The sequence below is a fragment of the Rhinopithecus bieti genome, unplaced genomic scaffold (genome assembly GCF_001698545.2).
Source record: "Rhinopithecus bieti isolate Rb0 unplaced genomic scaffold, ASM169854v2 scaffold_11508, whole genome shotgun sequence".
Lineage (NCBI taxonomy): Eukaryota > Metazoa > Chordata > Mammalia > Primates > Cercopithecidae > Rhinopithecus > Rhinopithecus bieti.
The window spans coordinates 1,163,149-1,189,935 of NW_016806932.1; the positions used below are offsets into that span (position 1 = coordinate 1,163,149).

General features: G+C 42.0%; 1 protein-coding gene across 1 annotated transcript in view; it reads right to left on the reverse strand.

Moving 5' to 3' along the window:
* The window catches only part of AFG1L (AFG1 like ATPase), a 223,618-nt gene that overhangs the window by 178,288 nt on the left and 18,543 nt on the right, over positions 1–26,787 (reverse strand). Inside the window, 1 exon segment of the mRNA XM_017878746.1 lies at positions 14,885–15,108. Within this exon segment, the coding sequence (XP_017734235.1) occupies positions 14,885–15,108 (224 nt within the window).

A 26,787-nucleotide genomic window follows, 5' to 3' on the forward strand; every position in this document is an offset into this window, starting at 1 on the left:
AAAAAAGAAAGAATAAGTTCTACTATTTGATAGCACAACAGAATGACTATAGTCAATAACTTAATTGTAGATTTTAAAATAACTAAAAGAGTATATAATCTGATTATAACACAAAAGGTAAATGTTTGAGGGGCCAGATATCCCATTCTCCATGATGTGATTATTTCACACTGCATGCCTGTATCAAAACATCCCATGTACCCCATAAACAGATACACCTACTATGTACCCACAAAAATTAAAAACTAAAAAATAACTTAAAAGAATTTCAGTAGTTCACACCTGTAATCCAGCACTTTGGGAGGCCAAGGTGGGAGGTGAGGAGTTCGAAACCAGCCTGGCCAACATAGTGAAACCCCATTTCTACTAAAAATACAAAACTTAGCCAGGCATGGTGGCACACACCTGTAATCCCAGCTACACGGGAGACTGAGGTGGGAGAATCACTTGAACCCAGTAGGCAGAGGTTGCAGTACGCAGAGATCATGCCACTGCACTCCAGGCTGGGCAACAGAGCAAGACTATCCCCCCCCCCCAAAAAAAAAGATTAAAGAATTTATTTTCTGCCTGGGTACAGTGGCTCACACCTGTAATTCCAGCACTTTGGAAGACCAACATGGGCAGACCACTTGAAGCCAAGAGTTTGAGACCACCCTGGCCAACATAGTAGTGAAACCCCATCTCTACTAAAAATATAACAATTAGTCGGGTGTGGTGGCACGTGCCTGTAGTCCCAGCTACTCAGGAGGCTGAAGCACAAGAATCATTTGAACCTGGAAGGTTAGATAACATTACTAAATGAGTGTTAAATTTCTAGAATGTGATGATGATAATATAGTTATGCAGGAAAAGGTCCTTGTGAGGCGTTATATGTGATATATTTAGGGGTCAAGTATTATGATGCAACTGACTTGTAGATGGTTCCAGAAAATAAGATATTTAGAGGGAAGGTTAAACAAATGTGGCAAAATGTTAACCATTAGTGGATCTAAGTATATTGCTGAAACTTTTCAAAATGAAAAGTTGGAAAAAAACAGAAAAAAATTTGGTAAGGTGACTAATTACTGTATTACTTTTACTTTTGAACTAAACCTAAAATTATTCAAAAATATCTGCATATTTGTATTGTATACGTTTGCTTTCAAACCTGTTATCAAAACTATTCCTTTACTGCAAACTAAAAGAATGTATGTCATCCATCATTCCAAATATTTTGATTTAATGATTTTAACATTATCCTTTGTTCCCTATGATATCAAAATTCTAGCATTAAAAAATGATCCAAGGTGATTCTCATCAAAGTTATACATTGAAATAGCACGTCCTCTGCCTTTCTGGGTCACTATCCACCTGCTACTCTGGCATCATTTCCACTAGGACAATTAGATAATAAGGGTGGTGCTGTTAAAATAAAAAGTGTTGTTTTCAATTTGTTTAAAATGCAGGAATACTACTTTTCCTGTTTCTCTCCATTCCCCCCACCATTGCATTATTATCTCCCAAAATGATAGAATCAGAAACAATGATTCCAGCTGGAATGCTGAGCATAATTACATCTTTTAAAAACTGGCATTATAGCATTCTCAACATGGACCACTTTTGATAAAAGTAGATCATTTCAGGTTTCTAAGAAGATCCTTAAAACTAAAAAACTGAACTATATATTAGCACCCATAAATTCTCTTTAAATGAAAATGGTTTTGAAATGTCTTTAGCTGATTTGCAAAAGAATCTCGGCAACCTAAAGTATAATACATCAACTTGCTCAGTTTACTAGCATAATTAAGCCTATTTAAGTATCTAAATAAGATGGGGGTGTGCTTAAAACTCTAAAACTACTAGTGTAAGAAATAGCTCAATTTCTGATTATAACACAATTTAAAGATGCAAATGACTTTTTGATGTCTCATGCATTCAAGTCACAAACATTTATAAGTTCCTACATCACCACTGGGAGACAAATGACAGCGGGCTAGTTTTCTGGCAAATCCTTCCATGTTCACTTTGCTCCTACCTGATACTCTGCTTTTGGCCTGGCTTAGGTGAAGCTCTGCTAGGTCTGGTCTACTCCAGTCCACTACTAATTCAGTCCACTACTAAGATACGAGCATTATTCTCAAGCCAATCTGGGCTTCAGCAAAAGAAAGATGTGGAAAATATCCCTGGTTCTGAACACTGTTGTTTTTCTGAATCTGAGAAATTAAACTGTCCTTCCAGGCATCTTCAGGGTTAGCTAAGAACTGATGTTAAGGAGGGAATGAGAACAGGACACATTCACAGAGACATATGCGGATACAGGCACTCAATGGAGACACCTATCCTCTCACACAGACACACAGATAGGTTCTGTGACTCTTTAGTGATGGCTTTGTTATTCATTCATGTTTCGTTCGTTCCACAAACATGAATTGAGTATTGAGCACCTACTTTGTGCTAGGCAGTGGGCTGGGATTCTTCAGGCCCAGAAGACCAAGAAAAGAAAAACCGGCCAGGGGCAGTGGCCCACACCTGTAATCCCAGCACTTTTGGAGGCCAAGGTAGGAAGATCACTTCAGGTCAGGAGTTCAAGACCAGCCTGGCTCATCTCTACTAAAAATTAGCCAGGCATGGTGGCAAATGCCTGTAATCCCAGCTGCTTCAGAGGCTGAAGCCATGAAAATCGCTTTAACTTGGGAGGCGGAGGTTGCCATGAGCTGAGATCGTGCCACTGCACTCCAGCCTGGGTGACAGAGTAAGACTCCATCTCAAAAAAGAAAGGAAAGAAAGAAAGAAAGGGAGGGGAGGAAGGAAGGAAGGAAAGAAGGAAAGAGAGAGAAAGAGAGAGAAAGAGAGAGAAAGAGAGAGAAAGAAAGAGAAAGAAAGAGAAAGAAAGAGAAAGAAAGAGAAAGAAAGAGAAAGAAAGAGAAAGAAAGAGAAAGAAAGAAAGAAAATATCTACCAGAGAAGCATGTGGTCACCAGCAGGCAATGTGAGATGAGCCATAACAAAAGGATGCGGGGTGGGCAGCTTTAGCAAAGACCCAGAAACAAAATAAGGTCTCAGCCTCATCCAAGGATCTTCAAGCAGGTCATTATAGCTGGGGCTTTTATTGCCAGCAGAGAACAANAGGCGGAGGTTGCCATGAGCTGAGATCGTGCCACTGCACTCCAGCCTGGGTGACAGAGTAAGACTCCATCTCAAAAAAGAAAGGAAAGAAAGAAAGAAAGGGAGGGGGAGGAAGGAAGGAAGGAAAGAAGGAAGGAAGGAAAGAAGGAAGGAAGGAAGGAAGGAAGGAAGGAAGGAAGGAAGGAAGGAAGGAAGGAAAGAAAGAGAAAGAAAGAGAAAGAAAGAGAAAGAAAGAGAAAGAAAGAGAAAGAAAGAGAAAGAAAGAGAAAGAAAGAGAAAGAAAGAAAGAAAATATCTACCAGAGAAGCATGTGGTCACCAGCAGGCAATGTGAGATGAGCCATAACAAAAGGATGCGGGGTGGGCAGCTTTAGCAAAGACCCAGAAACAAAATAAGGTCTCAGCCTCATCCAAGGATCTTCAAGCAGGTCATTATAGCTGGGGCTTTTATTGCCAGCAGAGAACAATGGCAGAGGAGGTTGGCAAAAGGCAGGGACTAGGCTCTCAAGAACCTTGAAGAACATGCTGAGTTTGTATTTTATCTGGAGGAGGCTGAAAGCCTTAAGCAGGAGAAGAGTGTGATCAGATTTATATGTATTCAGTTTATGAAATTTCAGAAAGAGGAAAATATTGCATTGCGAAAACCCTCTTATAAATATATTTCATATGCCTTTCTGAGAACTGTGCTAATAATTCCCCTTCCACAGTCTATTTGGATTTTTAAATGTTTTAATTTTCATTTTTTAGAGATGAAGTCTTGCCATGATGCCCAGGCTCATCTCAAACTCCTGGGCTCAAGTGATCCACCCACCTCAGCCTCCCAAAGTGCTGGGATTACAGGCATGACCCACCACACCCAGCCCCTCAGTCTGTTTGTAAGAAGGAAAGGCTGAACTAGTAGACTCTAAAATTATATTTTCAAGAAAAGTTGTAATTTTTTCAAAATGAAAAAAAAAAATCAACTAACGCTGCCAGGCACAGTGGCTCACACCTGTAATCCCAGCACTTTGGGAGGCTGAGGTGGGCAATTACTTGAGGCCAAGAGTTTGAGACCAGCCTGGCCAACATGGTGAAACACAGCATCTACTAAAAATACAAAAATTAGCCGGGCATGGTGGCCTGTAGTCCTACCTACATGGGAGGCTGAGGCATGAGAATTGCTTGAACCCAGGAGGCGGAGGTTGCAGCGAGCCGAGATCGCACCACTGAACTCCAGCCTGTGTGACAGATCAAGACTCTGTCTCAAAAAAAAAAAAAAAAAATCTAACCTGTTGAAATATCTCACAATCACATGTAAAATATTTTCACAATGGAATATTACAAAGAGGCAAAATTGAACACTCTATGGAACAGCACGTTACCCACCCTCCAGGTTTATCAAATCTTTCTATGTTGACATTTATTTCAAAATTCAAGTAATAAAGCATTAATTATAGTTGAAGCCTCCCTTGTCCCCTTCCTCCTCAGTATTAACCACCTGAATGTATAGTTTATCATCCCCATGCTAAGCAACATTCCACTTTATAAATACATTCTGATTTGTTTATCCAGTCTTGTGGCATCTTCTAGTTATTTCTGGAAAAAAAAAAAAAAGATACTCTCCTTTGTCTATTTTTCTACTGGGTTGTTTGTTTTTCTATTACATGGTAGAAGTTCTTTATATTTTATTATTATTATTTGCAGAGAGGAGGTCTTGCTATGTTGCTCAGGCTGGTTTCAAACTCCCGGCCTGAAGTGATCCTCCCAACCCTCAGCCTCTCATACTGTTGAGATTACAGGCGTGAGCCATTGCACCAGGTCAGGGTTCTTTACATATTCTAGAGAGTGATTCATAATCAACTTTTTTTTGAGATGGAGTCTCGCTGTGTCACCCAGACTGGAGTGCAGTGGCAGATATCACCTCACCGCAACTTCCGCCTCCCGAGTTCAAGCGATTCTCATGCCTCAGCCTTCCGAGTAACTGGAATTACAGGCACCCACCACCACGCCTGGCTAATTTTTGTAATTTTAGTTGAGACAGGCTTTCACCATGTTGGCCAGGTTGGTCTCAAACTCCTGACCTCAGGTGATCCGCCCACCTCGGCCTCCCAAAGTGCTGGGATTACAGGCATGAGCCACCATGCCCAGCCAGTAGTCAATTATTTTTGATGAAAAATCTTTTCTCCCAGTCTGTTGTCTACCTTTTCACTTTTTCTATGGTACCTTTTGTTAACTAGAAGTTTTAAATTTTAACATAGTCAAATGTATTGGTGTTTACCTTTATAAGCTGGACTTTTTAATTTTTTTTCAATTTACAGGACAATATGAATATATATATATTGGACTTTCATATCTTGTATAAGAAATTCTTCTGGCTGAGCAGGATGGCTCAGCCTGTAACACCAGCACTTTGGAAGGCTGAGGCAGATGAACTGCTTGAGGCCACGAGTTTAGATCAGCCTGGGCAACATGGTGAGACCACGTCTCTACAAAATACAAAAAATTAGCCAGGCATGGTGGTATGCACATGTAGTCCCAGCTACTGGGGAGGCTAAGCTAAGAGGATTGCTTGGGCCCAGGAGGTCAAGGCTGCAGTGAGCCATGACTACAACCCTCCCCTCCAGCCTGGGCAACAGAGCAAAACTCTATCTTGAAAAAAAGAAAAGAAATTATTCCTTTTCTCAAGTTCATAAAGTTATTCCTCTATATTTTCTTCAAGAAGTTCTTAAGTTTCACTTTAAATTTAGGGCATTTATTTCTAAAGGTAAGTACCTCATTTTTTTTTTTTTTGAGACGGAGTCTCGCTCTGTCGCCCAGGCTGGAGTGCAGTGGCCGGATCTCAGCTCACTGCAAACTCCGCCTCCCGGGTTCACACCATTCTCCCGCCTCAGCCTCCCGAGTAGCTGGGACTACAAGCGCCCGCCACCTCGCCCGGCTAGTTTTTTGTATTTTTTAGTAGAGACGGGGTTTCACCATGTTAGCCAGGGTGGTCTTGATCTTATGACCTCGTGATCCGCGTGATCCGCCCCTCTCGGCCTCCCAAAGTGCTGGGATGACAGGCTTGAGGTAAGTACCTAATTTTATTTTAATCTTCACATAGATAACCAATGATCCCATGCTAATTTAGTGAATAGATGATCCTTTTCCTACTGATTCACAATGTCAACTCAATCATATATCAAGTTTCCATGTATATTTTGAACTTTCTATTTTGTTCTATTTGTTTGTCTATTTAATGGAACAGTGAATAGTTCCTGTTGAATAGAGGCAGGGATACAATACAGTAATGGAATATTAAACTGGAAAGCTAGACTAGGTAATCATCTACCAGCTCTCATACCTAGTCAGGTAGCAGTCATCTAGAGCAAGGGCCAGCAAATTACGGCCATGGGCTAAATCCAGCATGACACTTGTTTTTGTAAATAAAGATTTATTGGAATATAGTTATTTATGTATTGCCTGTGGCTGCTCTGAGTGCAATAGTAGAATTGAGTTCTTTTCCATCTGCCTCATGCATTGTTCTTGGAAGGGTGAGGAGGGTGTATCCAAATAAAAGATGGTAGGATATAAAAGGGAGTTGGAAATAAGTTCTCATTAGGGAAAAACTGAAAATTATCTGGTAGAGGGCAGGAGAAAAAGGAAAGGAGTTCTGTGGCTCCCAATTCTTAGGTCTCTTGCGCTACAATGTCTCCTCCTAAGAGATGAAAAAACCTGGCTGCCTATAGACCCCTGATTAATGGAAACACAGATTTTCAGAGTAGCTCCATACTCTATTTAATTCTCTCCCTCCCTGACTCTGGAAATGCTTGATTTGGCTGTGTAAAAGTAATTCTAATTATAGTGATTTACATGAACTACTTACCATTTATGCCTAATTACCTCACAGCACAATAACAATTATGCATACATTAAATGTGTCAGATTAACCTGGTTGTAAATTTTATTCAATAACAAAAGTAACATGTTTATAAATGCTCATTCTTCATAGTTTGTTGCTCATATGGCATGGTCATCTGCTCATAACATCTTCAAATGTTAATTTATTAGAGAAAACATTATTACATAGGTAGGTGAAACCAGCCTGGTAGTTTGTCAGCAATTTTTTCACCTTGGTTAATAAATTTGGTATCTTATGAAGAAGGTATACTTTATTTTAATATTATAGCATAGACTTACAGAAAGTTTCTTAGGAGTACAATGAGGGAAAAAAAATAACTGCACCATAATGAAATCTATTTGTGTTTTGTTTTGTTTTGTTTTTTGAGACAGTCTCTCTCTGTCGCCCAGTCTGGAGTGCGGTGGCACAATCTCAGCTTACTGCAGCCTCAACCTCTTGGGCTCAAGTGATCCTCCCACCTCAGTCTCCCAATTTGGTGGACCACAGGCATGTACCACCATGCCTAGCTAATTTTTTTTTTTTTTTTTTTGTAGAGATGGGGCCTACCTATGTTGGCCAGGCTGGCTCAAACTCCTGGCCTCAAGCAATCCTCCAATGTCAGCCTCTCAAAATGCAGGAATTACAGGCAAGAGCCACCATACCCGGCCCATAATGAAGTTTAAACAACTATATTAAAAACAAAATTCAAAGTTCATAAAATCATAAATCCTACTTACCACGTCTTAGTTCATTTTCTGTCACTTATAACAGAAACTGAGTTTCAGATATTCTGAAATTTATTTATTTTTAAACAGGTAGTAATTAGTTGAATTTAATAATAAAATGAAGATCTTGAGAAATAGTTTTTGTTATTTAAAGTTCAGGAAAATGGGCAGTCAGTACTGCTTAGCTTTCCTCCAAAATGGCTAAATGTGTATCACAGCAGCAGAAATGCTGTAGCTAACAAACAACTTAAGTTCTTGAGTGATCTGTCTTCTCCTTAGCTGTTCGGATGGCCTATCAGAGAGAGAAGACTGTGCTGTGGTGAAACTTGTCCCTTATAGTTTCCACTATTCTTTCAACAACGCCAAGGTTTCATACCCAAGGCAAAGGTTTACAGTCCAAAGTCAGAGTTTTACTCAGAAACTGAGTAATTTATAAAGAAAAGGAATTTATGGGCCAGGCACAGTGGCTCACACTTGCAATCCCAACATTTTGGGAGGCCCAGGCAGGCAGATCACGTGGCACAGGAGTTAGAGACCAGCCTGGCCAAAGTGGTGAAACCCGGTCTCTACTAAAAATACAAAAATTAGCTGGGCGTGGTGGCACACCCAGCTACTCAGAAAACTGAGGCAGGAGAATCGCTTGAACTCGGGAAGGTTGCAGTGAGCTGAGATTGTACCACTGCACTCCAGTCTGGCAACAGAGTGAGAGTCAGTCTCAAAAAAAAAAAAGAAAGAAAGAAAGGAATTTATTTCTTACAGTGACAGAGGCTGAGAAGTCCATGTCTGAGGGACCCCACCTAGTGAGGGCCTTCTTGCTGGTAAAGACTATCTGCAGAGCCCCAGATGACACAGGGGCATCACATGGTGAGGGGGCTGAGTGTGCTAGCTCAAGACTCTCTTCCCCTTATAAAGCCACCAGTCCCACTCCCATGATAATCCACTAATCCATTAACCCATTACTCCACGAATGGACTAATCCATTCATGACAGCAGAGCCCTCATGACTCAGTCACCTCTGAAAGGATTCACCTTTCAATACTGCCACACTGGGGATTAAATGTCAACATGAGTTCTGAAAGAGACAAATATCAAACCATAGCACCAGAATAAAGAACTCTCCAAATAAAGTTTTTCCATCACTGGAAAACCTAATAGCCCAAAGTTTCCTTTTCTGATAATTGGCATATCAGTGTTTGTTTTTAGAAAAAAATAGGTCTGTGTCATCTTTATTCTCTTCAAAAACTAAAGTTTTATATACTTTTCTTCAAATTATGCTAGATGTTTGGATCTCTTTCAGTATTTTAAAGATTTAGTGGGGCCAGGCGCAGAGGCTCACACCTGTAATCCCAGCACTTTGGGAGGCCAATGCGGGTGGATCACTTGAGGTCAGGAGTTTGAGACCAGTCTGGCCAATGTGGTGAAACCCCGTCTCTACTAAAAATGCAAAAATCAGCCAGACGTGGTGGTGGGCACCTGTAATCCCAGTTACTCGGGAGGCTGAGACAGGAGAATCACTTGAACCCAGGAGGCAGAGGTTGCAGTGACCCAAGATCGTACCATTGAACTCCAGCCTGGGTGACACAGCGAGACTCGGTCTCAAAAAATAAATAAAAAATAAAACTGTTTATTTAAAAATGTTTAAATTGTTAAATAAAATATTTATTTAAAATAAAGATTCAGTGGGTTTAGGAAACTATAAGGGCCAAGAGCAATGGCTCATGCCTATAATCCCAGCATTTTGTGAGGCCAAGATGGGAGGACTGCTTGAACTCAGAAGATCACCACCAGCCTGGGCAACATGGCAAGACCCCGTCTCAAAAGGGAGGGAGGGAGGGAGGAAGAGAGGGAGACAGGCTATAAGACAAATACTATTAGAAAAATATGTTTCTCTACCTACTAAACATTTATTCACATGCACTAGGATTTAACAAATAGGACCTTTCGTTAGACACATTTGAAACTCTACCTGCCATATCAAATCTTACATTTACATTAGATTTTAACTACCCAATAAAACCAGGGTTATTCACTAGCTGGCCCATCATAGCCAACTCAGATATCAAAGGTGGATGTATGGGAAAATACCCCTAAGAAGAGCCAATGATTTTTTAAAAAACCACCGTTGTTGAATCCTCAACCAAGTAAGTTAATAATTACAGGATACTTGTGATTGGATGGGAGTTCACCAACCACTGTAAGATGAGTCCTAGGGATGCTACAGAGTAGGGAGGAGGGATAAAAGGAATATATTTCCAGCAGGCTGGGGCAGACAGATTGCTTGAGCTCAGGTGTTCAAGACCAGCCTGGACAACATGGCAAAACCCCATCTCTATTTAAAAAAAAAAAAAATACAAAAAAATTAGCTGGGTGTGGTGGCATACACCGTAGTCCCAGTTACTGGGGAGGCTGAGGTGTGAGGCTTGCTGGAGCCCGGGAGGTTGAGGCTGCAGTGAGCCATGATTGCACCACTGCATTCCAGCTAGGCAACGGAGTGAGACCCTGTCTCAAAAGCAAAACAAAAAAAAAAGGAATATATTTCCAAAAGGAAGAGGACTAGAAAGGGAGCAAGATATAAAATTCAGGAAAGCAATTCAAATCTCAGATAACCAAAATATCCAGTTGAGTACAACATGTTGTTTCCTGGCTAGGCCACGTAACTAAACTGTACTTTACTTGGATGCCCCCCTGTATCGCAAACTATATAATTACATAGTTTTATATGTTATAGTTCATATACTATATGCAAATATATCCCTATATATCACATATAACTAGATATGCAGTACATAAGCAGTCTATATTTTTCAAACTTTTTGGTTCTTTACTCACCTATAAACTTTGAGAAATATGGGAAAAAGAGGCTGGTCATCAAAACAAGTAATTTGGCCGGGCGCGGTGGCTCAAGCCTGTAATCCCAGCACTTTGGGAGGCCGAGACGGGCGGATCACAAGGTCAGGAGATCGAGACCATCCTGGCTAACCCGGTGAAACCCCGTCTCTACTAAAAAATGCAAAAAACTAGCCGGGTGAGCTGGCGGGCGCCTGTAGTCCCAGCTACTCGGGAGGCTGAGGCAGGAGAATGGCGTGAACCCGAAAGGCGGAGCTTGCAGTGAGCTGAGATCCGGCCACTGCACTCCAGTTTGGGCGACAGAGCGAGACTCCGTCTCAAAAAAAAAAACAAACAAATAATTCATCATTATTACCTACAACCATCGTGCTAGACTGATCACTCATGGTGCCCACCACACTCACAGTTCACTTCTGAGAGCAACTGCCATGCTCACAGGAGGTGCCCTGCATGGGAACATAGGTAAGTCAATCTTTACACTGGTTAACGGCCTCTAAGAAACCCAGTGTGAAAGCTCTACCCGAACAGGGATGAAGTCATTGGTTGAGCTATGAGATCCTTACTCAGGAATTTAAACTACAGACACATAGAGAGAATTAAGAAGCTGGTAGAAGTTGAAGCAGACATGAGAGAAAAGGAACAAAAAAGTAAGTGTGTGCTGTGGTCTCAATGTTTGCATTGCCCCAAAATTCATCTGCTGAAGTTCTCACCCCCAAAGTGAGGCTCTTAGGAGGCAGGACCTTTGGAAGGTGATGAGGTCATGAGAGCAGAGCCCTCCTCAGTTGGATTAGTACCCTTACAAAAGAGGCCTGACGGGGCTCATTTGTCCCTTCAGCCATGTGAGGACACAGTGAAAAGACAGCTGTCCATGAATAGTTAAGCAGGCCCTCACCAGACACTGAATTTGCCAGCACTTTGATCTTGGCCTTCCCAGCACCCAGAACCACGAGAAATCTTTTTCTGTTGTTTATAAGCTACCCAGTTTATGGTATTTTGTTATAGCAGCCCAAGTGAACCAAGACAATGAATGATATGAATGGCAGAGCACTGTAAGGCCTAGCTGTGTCATGAAGGTGCCTTTCATTGCTACCTTCTTATATAATCTCATTCTAAATCTCCATTTCTTTCTGCAATCTAAATGAATCTCTATTTCTTTCAACTAATAGTGTTAACACAATGGGAAGACATTTTCTTTACGTAAAAATAAACTAATTATACTCTCAGGAGCTTTATTAAAAAGTAAAATTACTTTCACTCATTTTTGTTTGTTTTTTTATTTGTATTGTAGAGACAGGGTCTCCCTATATTGTCCAGGCTGATCTCAAACTTCTGGCCTCAAGCTATCCTTCCACCTTGGCCTCCCAAAGTGCTAAGATTATAGGTTCAGCCACCACACCTGGCCCTTATTCTTTTTTTTTTTTTTTTTTTTTTTTTTTTAGATGGAGTCCCTCTCTGTCACCCAGGCTGGAGTGATCTTGGCTCACTGCAACCTCCGCCTCCTGGATTCCAGCGATTCTCCTGCCTCAGCCTCCTGAGCAGCTGGGATTACAGGCACCTGCCACCACACCTAGCTAATTTTTGTATTTTTAGTAGAGACGGGGTTTCATCATGTTGGCCAGGCTGGTCTCGAACTCCTGACTTCAGGTGATATGCCCACCTCGGCCTCCCAAAGTGCTGGGATTACAGGCATGAGCCACTGCATTTGGCCCCTCATTCATTTTTAAGTAAAGTACTACTAATGTTGTTCTGTGGTGCCTTTCTTCTAAAGACTTTACAGTAAAAGCATATTTGGCAGGGGATGGGGACAGTCAATTAAAGGAAAACTTGTTTCTTAGGTTGGACCATATTTTAACTCTTACTACTATTAACGTTCTCCAGAATTTAAAGATGAGACTATTGGCTTCTATATTAGATAAGGAACAGGAGTTTTCCTGTTGTCATGGAGTCAACAAAAGCTCAAAGCTGAGGACCAGGGAAAATAAGCTCCCATTCACTCTAAAGAAAGACATAAGCTGAATGCGGTGACTCACACCAATTATCCCAGTGCTTTTGAGGCTGAGGCAGGAGGATTGCTTAAGGCCAGAAGTTCAAGACCAACCTGGCAACATAGTGAGATCCTGTCTCTACAAAAAATTAAAAAACTAGTGACGTATGGTGATGTATGCCTGTAGCTCTAGCCTACTCAGTGGGCTGAGGGAGGAGAATCATTTGGGCCCAGGACTTCAAGGCTACTAGTGAGCTATGATCGTGCTACTGCACTCCACTTGGGTGACAGAATGAGGCAGTATCTCCAAAAATAAATAGGCCAGGCAGAGTGGCTCATATCTGTAATTCCAGCACTTTGGGAGGCCGAATCAAGGGGATCACTTGAGATCAGGAGTTTAAGAACAGCCTGGCCAGTATGGCAAAACCCCATCTCTGCTAAAAATACAAAAATTAGTCAGGCATGGTGGCAGGCGCCTATAATCCCAGCTACTTGGGAGGCAGGAGAATCATTTGAACCTGGGAGGTGGAGGCTACAGTAAGCCAAGATCACACCACTGCACTTCAGCCTGGGCGACAGAGTAACACTCTGTCTCAAATAAATAAATAGGTCAGGCGCGGTGGCTTATGCCTGTAATTCCACATTTTCGGAAGCCAAAATGGGCGGATCACCTGAAGTCAGGAGTTCGAGACCAGCCCGACGAACATGGTAAAACCCCATCTCTACTAAAAATACAAAAATTAGCTGGGTGTGGTGGTGCATGCCTGTAATCCCAGCTACTCAGGAGGCTGAAACAGGAGGATTGCTTGAACCTGGGAGGTGGAGGTTGCAGTGAGCCAAGATCACACCACTGCACTCTAGCCTGGGCAACAGAGCAAGAATCCATCTATAAATAAATAAATAGACACACTAGTCACATCCATGCAGGAATTAGGTTTAAAACAACAATAATAACAACAACAACAAAAGGCAAAACAGCCCTAAAACCAAAGTGAAACTGAAGAGAGTGATCAAGGTATAAAGTTGTTAGCTGGGTAGGGTGCCGTGGTGTTCCCTTCAGATATCTCGTAACAAATAAGAGGGGTTCCCAAGAGAAGCATCCAAAGAGATAAGGATTGAATATAAATTGAGATGGACATCGCTCTCCCCAGCTGGATGCTTGCCTAGGTAAGAAAATGCGCAAGCAGCTGCCAGAGCAGGGTGTGGAAGAGTTCTTGGGAGAACTTGATATACATCCCCAGGAGGAAGGGATATGCATGACAAAGACAGAAATTAGTGCCTGCTTCTTGCTTGCAAAAGTCTGAGGACAGGAGGCTGACTGAGGCTGCCCATGCAGCAAGGAGTAGAGAAAGAAGATGTTATGCTTCCTGTGGCCTGCACAGACACCATAAAAGATGACCCAACAAGAAATGTTCCAGGTCAGGCACGGTGGCTCACACCTATAATCCCAGCACTTTGGGAGGCCGAGACAGGTGGATCACTTGAGGTCAGGAGTTCAAGACCAGCCTGGCCAACATGGTGAAATCCCATCTCTACTAAAAATATAAAAATTAGCCAAGTGTGGTGGTGCATGCCTATGACTCAGTTACTTGGGAGGCTGAGGCGGGAGGATCACCTGAACCCAGGAGGCAAAGGTTGCCGTGAGCCAAGATATAACGCCACTGCACTCCTGCCTGGGCGACAGAGTGAGACTCTGTCTCAAAAAAAAAAAAAAAAAAAAAAAATTGTCCTGAAAGGACCCCACCCAAGAAGCCTACAGGCAAGGGCAAGGGGGTGTCAGAAGAATGTGGGGTTGTGAGTTGCTTCTCCAGAGTCATAAGAGGTTAGTCAAAGATTGGAGAAGTGTGGAGGTCCCCAGGGGAGTCTTGAAGAACCCACCATTAAGACCCTCAACAAAGAGCTAGCATGTCAGCATCTACCATACAAAGGCCCCAATAACTAACTGGTCGCTTACGACTGCTGTTTCACTCTAATCTTTCCTTCTTCTCATTCTGACCCTAGAGATGTCAGGCAAACAGAGAAAGAAGGAGGAAGAAAAGGGAAAGAACACATCACTCTTCCTTTTCCACGCTGATCCGTGGATGAGACCTGAGCTAGAGGAAAGGGAAAGCTTTGATTTCCATAGAAGTTTTTATTTAGACTGGACTGCATTTTTAAAATACTTGAATATGAAGCTATTCAAATCCCTGAAGGCAAAAGAAAGCTATGGAACATCAAAAGGCTAGGAATGGGGATCCAACAGAATTTGTGTAAAGGAACTGGTAGAAATTTTTCAAGCTGTTTCATGATTGTGCCCTACTGCATTGCACCCATTTTAAAAAATGCTTACACTTTTAACTGTTTAATCTTTCACTTCACACAAGCCTCACCTTTGAAAAAAGGCCTTCTGCCTCTATATTATATCCTTTAAGGTCCTCATGTAATTTCTGCAAACACTGTATGACTCTTCTTTGATGTTCATCATCCTTTAGCTCATGAGCTTTGATCAGAAAATCATAGTGGTCCAGAGGTCCATGGCAAACAGCCAAAGCTTTCAAATAAGTCTCTGAAGTGGCAGTTGGGGCCATGCTCTCAGATGTCTGAACTGTATAGGCTATAAACAAAAACATATAAAATTTTAGACTTTCTTAAATACATTTCACAGTGCTCTACATGTTTTGTAAGGGTCAAATTCAAACTTTTAACTAGTTACATCTATTTGAGCAGTTTTTGTAAATGTCATTTTGATAAAAATAATATAAAATACATTTTCAGCCAGGCATGGTGGTTCACGCCTGTAATCCCAGCACTTTGGGAGACCAGGGCAGGTGGATCACTTGAGATCAGGAGTTCAAGACCAACCTGACCAAATGTTGAAACCCAATCTCTACTAAAAATACAAAAATTAGCCAGGTGTGGTGGGGCACGCTTGTAATCCCAGCTACTTGTGGGGCTGAGGCACGAGAATTGCCTGAACCTGGGAGGCAGTGGTTGAAGTGAACAGAGATTGTGCCACTGTACTCCAACCTGGGGAAAGAGGGACACTCGGTTTAAAAAAAAAAAAAAAAAAAAAAAAATTAAACTATGAATATATTTCTAATTGTTTTATTTTAACAAAAGGAAATAAACCCCAAACCCATAAACTATAATTGTAACCTCTCTTCCAGAAGGCCTATTCCTACTACAGCTTCTGCTTTGCTTCCAGTCCACTAAAAGAGCCACTGGTGCTCATCTCCTTCCCAAAGCAAGAGAGTTGCCTTTCTTTGACTTAGCCCTAATTCTGGTTCTTAAGCACCAAGGCAGAGACATCAAGATTAGTCCCAAGGGTTTTCCACTGCTCCTTAATTCTCTACCCAAAGACAACACAACATTCAGATATTACCACATCGATTTCAGCCCTCTGCTTCTAAGATATTTTTCTGTTTTCCATAACCTTTAGGGAGTTGGACATGGAGTTGAGACACAGCAAGAGTGTCTGCTTCAAAGCAGGGTGGTGTTCTGATCCTATTTTTAGCCTCTCCTGGGAGAGAAATGATTGTGGCGAGGTCCAACCATAATTCCATTCCTCATCTGGGGCAGGTTTAATGAGCAGCTAACTCCTTCTCTACTGTTTAGAAGTAACAATAAACAGCAGCGACCTGGCACATTTTTCAGAACAAGATTTCCCAAAGGTACTCTGCCAGCATTTTATCCATTTCATTGAACATTGTGTTTCCTTTGTCACAATAACATAAAAATTACTTTAGTGAAAAGAATTAACAATCACAATGTTAGGTCCATGTTTTCCCCAAAAGAGGGGGAAAAGTCCTTAAATATACTATGAATGTTGGAGATAGGGACGGCTGTCTTCCATTATTTGTTCCCCCTTTCTAAATAGAAGTTTTAGCTGGATGCATGGCTGCCCAAATACATATTACATCTCCTAGCCTCTCTTGTAGTCAGGTATGGCCATGTGAGCAGGTTCTAACAATGGGATATGAGCAGAAACGTGTGTAGTTCTGATATATCCCATTAAAGGAAAAGGGCATATCCTCCTGGCTCCCTTTTCCTCCCCTCTCTCTAACTGGAGTGAAAGTGTAATGACTGCAGCTGGAAGAGGCAATGAGATGCACACAGAATGTTGAATAAAGCAGAGCAACAAGCGCACAAAGCCTGGTTCTCCAACAATGCTGAGCTGCCAAACCAGCTCTGGATTGCCTACCTGGATTTTTATGTAAAAGAATAATCAACTTCTGGCCAGGCACAGTGGCTCACACCTGTAATCCCAGCACTTTGGGAGGTTTAGACGGGCAGATCACTTGAGCTCAGGAGTTCGAGACCAGCCTGGGCAACATAGTGGGACCTCATCTCTACTAAAAATAAGAAATTTAAAAAAAATTTTTTTTCATTAGCCAGGCTTAAAATTAGCATGTGCCTGTAGTCCCAGTTACTTGGGGAGGCTGAGGTGGGAGGACAGCTTAAGCCCAGGAGTTTGAGGCTGCAGTGAGCTATGAGCTACACCACTGCACTCCAGCCCGGGCGACAGAGTGAGACTCTCTCTCCAAAAGAAATAAAAAGTGAGTAATAAACTTCTATCTTGCTTTTAAAGTAGTATATAATTGGGGTCTCTGTTACAGAAGCCTAAGTTGTACCCTAACTGATATAGGTGCTTAAGGCCTGTAAAAGAGAATCTAAGGGCATCCTGGAACACTGGGCCTCACAGCACCAGGATAAGGTTTGGGTTCAATGTTGAAGCTGGAGATGCAGGTTGAGAGTTCCTAAAGGTTCCCGGCAATTTGAGATATTTGCCAGTGTGACATAAAAAGAAATATATTTGATCTTTGTCCCTATTCCTTGGCATGGAGTTCCTAAAACCCTTGGAATTTCCTGAGTAATAGGAGTGTTTTCTGTTTTTCATTGCATCACACCTGAGTTTATGTTAAGGAGGTGACTCTAGGGTGAGGCTGGTAGCCGGAAAGACCAAGTGGGTAGAAGGTTGGAACTTGCAGCCCCACGCACTGACCCCAGGAAGGTGGGGCTAGAGATTGGCTCTGTAAACACTCAAGAAGACTTGGAGAGCTTCTGGGTTGGTGAACGCATCTAGGTGCGTTCAACCTCTAGGTATCCCCCTAGGCATCTCTTCTATTGGGCTCCCTGAGTTGTATCCTTTATCACAAACCAGTAAGCATAAGCAAAATTTTCCCCTGAGTTCTGTGAGCTATTCTAGCAAATTATCAAATCTAAAGGGGAGGAAGGTTATGGGAATTCCCGAATTTGTAGTTGCCAGGTAGATATATTGGTAGCCTGTGCACCCCATTTGCAGCTGGCATGTGAAATGGGGCATTCTGTGGGACTGAGCCCTTTTACTTGTGGGATCTGATGCTCACTTCAAATAAAGAGTGTCAGAATCAAATTGAACTGTTGAATACCCAGTTAGTGTTACAGGATTTGAGAATCTCACAAGAGAAAAACGCTCTTCTCTACCCCCTCTTTTAGATTTCTGGAGTCAACCAAGTGAGAAACTTCAGAATGATTACTGATATATTCCTCTCCCTCCCACGATCCTGTTCTCCACTCCTCAACCAGGTTCTCAGCCAATCAATCACCGATGCTACTCAATTTTGTATGTGAAATTCTCTCTAATTTATTCCCTTCTCTCCTTCCTCATCCTACCACCCCAGCTTGAGCCCTTTAAAGGAAGCAGGGTCTCTCTTAGGGCCTGCCATGCCCCCCCAGTGTGGAAAAGAAAAATCTGGAATTCCTTCAAGGGAAATTCCAGACACCTAGCTAGCCCTGAGAAGTAAATGAGCCACTTCATAAGAAGATAATAGGAACTCAAAATAATGGCCAAGGAAGTTAGATTGTTCTCCATAGAAACTAAAGATAACATCTTAATATATGTCACTGAGTTGTTTTTCAGAAACTCCAACCCCTACCAAACGGATCCACTGGCACACAGACCTCAGATAAGGGGGAACTAAGGACTGAATTCTGACCACTGTTCTCTATTCTAAATTTCTTCCTGAGGGGCCTGAAGGAGGTTATGCTCATGAGCCAGAGCTAACATTCTTTTCCGTTGACCCCAAATTTTTAGACAAAGCTTTGTTTCCTTAACCAACTGCAAATCAGAAAATCTTTTAATCCAGCTTTGACCTGCGGGCCACTCCCTTCAAGATATCCCACTATTTTAGGTCAAATCAATGCATAGCCCCCACGTACTGATGTATGACTCTGATCGCCACCACTGTGCCAAATTTACCACTACCACGATCTGTAAAATATCTTCCACCAACTCTAGGGCTGATCTTACTAAAATCCAAATGTGATTTTATCAATCTTTGGCTTGAAATTCATCTCATTGTTTAAAGGAGTGGTTTTTAAACTTTATTTTAACAGCCATACCTTTTTTACATACAAAATGTTCCATAGAATTCTGTTTATTAAAGAGAAAAGTGGGAAGGTGGGCACAAAGTCCCACCCTCCTCATATCCCCCTCATTCACATACCCACACCACCCTATTTCCCAACAGCCTCACTTTAGAGGATGATATTTAGTACAAATAATGCGCAGAAAAGGGTTAACACAACAGGCCTGAGACTACCATCCACAGAGCATATTTACTTATGTCTCAAAATAAATAAATAAATAATACCTAATTTTTAAAAGTTAAGGCTGGGTGGAGTGGTGCACATCTGTAGTCCCAGCTACTTGGGAGGCTAAGGCAGGAGGATCCCTTTAACCAAAAGTTGGAGGGTGCAGAGCACCATGATCATGCCTGTGAATGGCCACTGCACTCCAGCCTTGGCAGCATAGCAAGACCTCATCTCTAAAAAAAATAAAAATAAGATAAATAAAAATTGTTTTGGCCAGGCACAGTGGCTCATGCCTGTAATCCCAGCACTTTGGGAGGCTGAGGTGAAAAGATCACCTGAGCTCAGGAGCTCGAGACCAGCCTGGAAAACATAGTGAAACCTCTGTCTTTACAAAAAAAAAAAAAAAAATTAATTAGCCAGGCATAATGGTATATGCTTGTAGTCCTATGGGGATTACTACTACTAGGAACTACTGCTACTCGGAGGGCTAAGGTGGGAGGATAACTTGAGCCTGGAGGTTGAGGCTGCAGTGAGTGGGGATCATGCCACTGCACTCCTGCCTGGGTGACAGAGCAAGACCCTGTCTAAATAAATAAATTAATTAATTAACTAAAAATTGTTTAAAAGTTATTCATAGGAAATATCAGTATTGTGGGCAAAACATACTGTTTCTCTTGGCATCTGCCTTTGGAGAGGCTTAAAGTATTTCTTTTATTTTCACTAGCCTAACATCTTGATTTAATAGTGTAGACTTCATTCCCAGTTTTCAGAAAAGAAAACCAAGGTACAGTGAAGATGAGGCATAAATTCAGCTAGTCAGCAGAGATAAAAGGAGAATCAGTGAGGCCAGATACTCAAGGCTGACAGATCGGCCAGCTTAGCCCTGGATAGCAGCTGTATAAATTGAAATACAAAAGACTTCTCAAAAGCTGCACTAAATTAAATCTGTTACTACATCAGTGTACACAAATTATGTGATGCTGCTGCCATATTATTTTGATTTGTATTAATTTGTCTTATTGTACTCCAAATGGACAGTGGGAAAATGCCATTCGGAAGTTCCACACACTAATCTACAAACATAAATGAAAGATTTTAGGAACCCAAAAAGTCTGCGCTATTCTTTCGAATACTTCAATTTTGTACCTTATTTCACTATATTCTCCTAAACTGAGTTTCAGGAAGATCCTAGTATACTCCACAGCCCACTTGCCGAAAGATTTAATCAGTATCTTGTGTCCTATATCTGAATAACCTATTAAAACTTTCTTGACATTGTAAAAATTACTCCAATTTAGTTTTACTTTCCCCAGGGAAAAAATGAGTTTCCTCAGGCTTTGTGTATAGTTGTAATTACTTTCATTTTCTCCAACTTTTTTAAGTAAAGGTAACCTCAAGATTGTCTTATCTGCATAATAAAACAAAAGATGATACTTAGAAACTAGACCAACCTTGGCTCTTTCTCTTATCTCTTCCCACTTCAAAATGCTTTCGTCTCCTATGGCCACCATTCTCTTAGATCTGCAGTTGGGCTCAACGCATTCAAGTCTCAGCACAGTCTTCTTTGTGTTTTAGCCTTTTTCTGGAAAATCAGCTTAGTCTGCCTATGATAACGATAGCTACTCTGCTTCCTGTCATAATGCCACTTTCCTTGGGCACACAGAGAATCCTTGCCCTTCTTATCCTGATCTTGTCGTGAGGTTGGTGCTTGCCACATGCCACACATGTTACAGAAAGTCTAGAGGGTTTTAGAGACATTCACCATGTTTATAGAAATGCTATCTGCAAGAAAAGAAGTGATTTCTTTCCATTTTTCTATTTTCACCTTAAAATATAAGTTTGGAACAAATAAAATTCTCCTGAAGCTGTGGAGTCCCAAGTTTATGCTAATATACTCCCCTTAACTAATCTTACTTCATTAAACAAATAATATATAATAAACTGAAACTGTCTTTACAAAATTATGACAGTAAGAGAAATCTGACATAGTCGACTCCACCTTGCTTCTGACCTCCAAGCTCTGCTTGATCATTCCTGGGCACAGGACAAGTTAACTTTAGGAGGAATTTAGTTTCTAGTTTAACTTTAAAATAATGACCACAATATTATTGCTCCCTCCCTTAAGCTAACCCCACCCTTTCTCAAAAACCAAAAACCACCTTTGTAAGACTAATGAAAGCCCACGAGAATAAAATTATGGGAGAGGCCTGAACTCTGCTAAAATGTAGGCCAAGTTTCTACACTCCCTTACTGCTCAGGGGTCATGTGGCCAGAGGTCACAAGATTTGTGACTTTTCTCCAACTGCTTCTACAAATAACATCACTGTTATAGAACCTAAGATTGGTTTTGCTGAAATGTCTTTCAGACTGACCCCACCTGGACTCATTACTCAACTGGTCCTGTTGTCCCACGCAGACTTGGACTCAGCGCATGAGGATCAATTTCCACACTCCTATTATTTCATCCCCAACCAATCAACAGCGCCATTCCCTAGCCCCCTGCCCATGAAACTGTCCATAAAAACCCTCAGCTCCAAGCCTGCAGAGAGACTGATTTGAGGGATAACTCCAGTTCTCCTGTGTGGGACTGCCTTGCATCAGTTAAACTCTTTTCTCTACTGGAATGCCACGGTCTCAGGGGATTGATTTTTGTCTGTACAGTAAACAGAAAGAACCCATCAGGTAATTACAAATTCATAATCATGCTCTTTTTAATGGCACAATCCAAAAAGAAGAGGCAATCCAAATTGTCACTGATACCCTTACAAGAATTGTTATATAATAAATATAGGGCTTTTCTTCTTAACAAGGTCTGAGTTAGCATCCACGACAGACTTAAGGGGAGGTAGGTGTCTGGAAGCCTCTTGAAATTAAAAGAAAATTGTATATTGTATATTTCAAAATTAATAATGGATTTTAAACAGTCTCATCACAAACATGATAAGGAGTTGAGGTGATGAATGTTATTAACTGGATTTAATCTTTCTAGAACATATACATCTGTTAAAACATCACAATGTACCCCATAAATATATACAATTATTTGTCAATTAAATTATGAGTTCTATAAAAGAAAGAAAATTATGTGTGAGTATGTTTAATCTGAGGCAAGTCCTCTAAATATACAACTTTCCAATTTTTAAACAAGATAAGAATCAATGTTTTATAATTTTTTTTTGGCAACAGGGTCTCTCATTCTGTGGCCCATGCTGGAGTGCAGTGGCATGATCACAGCTCACTGCAGCCTCAAGCTATCATTCCACTCCATCCTCCCGAGTAGCTGGGACTGCAGGCACACACCACCATGCCTGGCTCATGTTTCATTTTTTATAGAGAGGGGATCTCCCTACGTTGCCCAGGCTGGTCTTGAACTCCTGGACTCAAATTATCCTTCTGCCTTGGCCTGCCAAAGATCTGGAATTACAGGCATGAGCTACCACATCCAGCCCAAGAACCACTGTTTAAAAAAGAACTGTTGGCCAGGCACAGTGGCTCACGCCTGTAATCCCAGCACTTTGGGAGGCCGAGGCAGGTGGATCATGAGGTCAGGAGATCGAGACCATCCTGGCTAACATGGTGAAACCCCATCTCTATTAAAAATACAAAAAATTACCCGGGCGCGGTGGCAGGCGCCTGTAGTCCCAGCTACTCAGGAGGCTGAGGCAGGAGAATGGTGTGAACTAGGAAGGTGGAGCTTGCAGTGAGCTGAGATCGTGCCACTGCACTCTAGCCTGGGTGACAGAGCGAAACTCTGTCTCAAAATAAATAAATAAATAAATATTAAAAAGAACTGTTGGGTTGGGCATAGTGGCTCATGCCTGTAATCCCAGCACTTTGGGAGGCTGATCACTTGAGACCAGGAGTTTGAGGTTACAGTGAGCTATGATTATAATAGTGCACGGATCCTGGGCAACAGAGGAAGCCCCTATTTCTAAAAAAAGCGACAAAAAAGAAAGAAAAGAAAAGAGAACAAGGAAAGAAGGCAGGCATACAGAATCTGAGGCCCTACCCCAGCCCTCTGAATCAAAATTTGCATTTTCAACAAAATACTTAGGTGTTTTACATGCACATTAAAGGTTGAGAAGCACTGTGCCAGGGAATGACCAGAGACTCCTACAGATTATCAGGAAAAAGCCTTTCTGTGAAAAACACATTAAGTTGACACCTGAATGCCAAAAGGAGTCACCCATGAGAAATATCAAGGAGAACATCCCAGCCTAAGTTTATAGATGACGAAAAGTGGAAATGGAAATGAGCTTCACATTGTTGAGGGAAGAGAAAGGAAGTTTATATGGTTGAGGCAAATAAGCAAGGTAGACTATGTGCTACAAGAAGAGGTTGGAAAGGGCAATAAGAGGCCCAGCACAGTGGTTCACACCTGTAATTCCAATACTTTGGGAGGCTTAGACCGGTGGATCACTTGAGGCCAGGAGTTCGAGGTGGGCAGATCACTTGAGGAGGGTGGATCACTTGAGGCCAGCCTGGCCAACACGGTGAAACCCCGTCTCCACTAAAAATACAAAAAGGAGCTGGGCATGCTGGTGCATACCTGTAATCCCATCTACTCACGTGGCTGCAGCACGAGAATCACTTGAACCCAGGAGGCAAAGTTTGCATGAGCCAAGATCACCCCCACTGCACTCCAGCCTGGGCAACAGAGCAAGACTCTGTCTCAAAAAAAAAAGTACAAGCACTAAATGATGTAGGGCCTTAAAAGCCATGGTAAGTAATGCAGGTTTTTTAAGTAGGATTGAGAACAAGGAGAAAGTTTTTCTATTTTTTGGGGTTTTTTTTATTTCCTTTTTTTTTTTTTATTAAACTGAACCCCTCTAAGCAGAAGAGACTGGGCGCGATGGCTCACGCCTGTAATCCTAGCACTTTGGGAGGCGGAGGCCAGCAGATGGCCTGAGCTCAGGAGTTCGACAGCAGCCTGGGCAACACAGTGAAATCCCGTTTCTACTAAAACACAAAAAAAATGAGCCGGGCGTGGCGACGTGTGCCTGTAGTCCCAGCTACTCGGGAGGCTGAGGCAGGAGAATTGCTTGAACCTGGGAGGCAGAGGTTGCAGTGAGCTGAAATCGTGCCACTGCACTCCAGCCTGGGCTACAGAGACTCTGTCTCTAAAAAAAAAAAAGAAGCAGAAGAAGGTTTAGATCAGAGTACAAGATATTATTGAAGATAATAAAAATTGATAACAGATTGCTTTAGAAAGTAAGATTAGGAATGCAAAGTGGAAGCAGAATGTGTGAATTATATAGTATGTGAATTATTTTCTTTTGTTTTTTCTTTTTTTGAGACGGAGTTCCACCCTTGTTGCCCAGACTAGAGTACAATGGAGCGATCTCAGCTCACTGCAGCCTCCACCTTCCGGGTTCAAGCAATTTTCCTGCCTCAGCCTCCTAAGTAGCTGGGATTACAGGCACCTGCCACCATGCCTGGCTAATTTTTTGTATTTTTAGCAGAAATGGGGTTTCACCATGTTGGCCAGGCTGGTCTCAAACTCCTGACCTCAGGTCATCCACCCGCCTTGGCCTCCCAAAGTGCTGGCATTACAGGCATGAGCCACCGCACCCAGCTGTGAATTATTTTCAATAAAACTACTATGTATTTTTTTACGTGAAAGTAGAAATTAGAAGAGTATTCAAATAGTTAAGAGATATCTATGGTCTGGACTCAGTGGATCATGCCTGTAATCACAGCAGTTTGGGAGGCTGAAGCAGGCAGATCACTTGAGTCCAGGAGTTCAGGACCAGCCTGGGCAACATGGTGAAACCCTGTCTCTACAAAAAATACGAAACTTAGCCAGGTGTGGTGGTGCACACGTGTTGTCCCAGCTACACAGGAGACTGAGATGGGAGAATCACTTGAGCCCAGGAAGGTTAAGGCTGCAGTGAGCTGTGATTATGTCACTACACTCCAGCCCAGGGAACAAAGTGAGACCCTGTCTTAAAGAAAATAAATAAATAAAAGAAAGAGAGACAGAGAGCAATGTCTATGATTTGGACCGGAGAGTTAGCATTGTAGGTTAACAGACCGAGATCACGTAGCTAATAACAGTAGCAATTGCTAACCTTTACTGAGTATTTGCTAAGTACCAGGTTACTTTTCTAACGAATTTCTGTACATTAACTAATTTGATCTTCACAACTACCCTTTGAGGTAGGTACTAATATTATCCCTACTTTAAAGATGAAAGAAACTGAGGCACAGAGAGGCAAAGTAACTTGTCCATGTTCCCAAAGCCAGGAAGTGGCATTTGTGCCCCACAGTACAGCAGGAAAGCAGGATGTTATAGTAGTGGAAGGAACGTGGGCTCTGGGATAATAACCTCCGGGTTCCTCACCTGACTCCACTGTTTCAGCTCTAAATCATGATAATGTTGTTCTCCATGGTGTACTGAGCATGTGATCACCACCCTGGCCAATGATGCCTAATGGGGAACTTAGCTTCTGGCAAAGTCTTCCCCAATGCTCTTCAAAAGGAGACCAGGACAGGGATTCGCTCCTTCCTGCCTTTGTACTTCTACCTGTGAAATCAGGATACCTGGACTGCTGCATCTTAAGAGCATGAGAAGAAGGCTGGGTGCAGTGGCTCATACCTGTAATCCCAGCACTTTAGGAAGCTGAGGTGGGAGGATCACTTGAGCACAGGAGTTCAAAGCCACAGTGAACTATGATCTACGATCGCACCACTGCACCATAACCTGGGCAACAGAGCGAGACTCTATCTCACAACCAAAAAAAGAACATAAAGGGAAACATTGTTGACACAGGCAAGATAATCATAATCTTGACATGTCATAAAGCTTAATTGTATTGACACTGTTTCCACATAGCTAGGGTGATAATAGCAAAGGGAATACGGGGCCTATGTGTTCTTTGGTGCTTTAGGTTGGACTGGATAAAATATCTTTATTGTATTGATCTTCTTTTTTATTATTATTCCTTTATTTTAGAGACAAGGTCTCGCTCTGTTGTCCAGGCTAGAGTGCAGTGGCTCAAGCATAGCACTGTGGCCTCAAATTCCTGGGCTCAACTCCTGGGCTCAAGTGATTCTGTCAACTCAGTCTCCCCAGTAGCTGGAACTGCAGCTACGCACTACATGCCTGGGTAATTTTTTATTTTTTTTTACTTTTTTGTAGAGACAGGGTCTCATTATATGGCCCAAGCTTGTCTTGAACTTCTAGCCTCAAGTGATCCTCCTGCCTCAGGCTCCCAAAGTGCTGGGATCACAGACATGAGCCACTTGCCTGGCTTCTATATTTGATACTCTTTAGAAACTTAGGGAAAATGAGGGACCAGAATCTTTCAACAGAAAGTAAACATTTTCTTCTTAAAATTATATTTTAGGCTGGGCATGGTGGCTCACACCTGTAATACCAACACTTTGGGAGGCCAAGGCGGGCAGATCATCTGAGGTCAGGAGCTCAAGATCAGCCTGGCCAACATGGTGAAACCCTGTCTCTACTAAAAATACAAAAATTAGTCGGGCATGGTGGCGCATGCCTGTAGTCCCAGCTACTTGGGGGACTGAGGCAGGAGAATCACTTGAACCCCGGAGGTGAAGACTGCAGTGAGCCAAGATTATACCACTGCACTCCAGCCTGGGTAACAGAGCAAGACCCAGTCTCAAGAAAACAAAACAAAACTATACATACATATAATATATATATTATAATTATATATAAAGTATATATTATATATAAACTATATTATATATA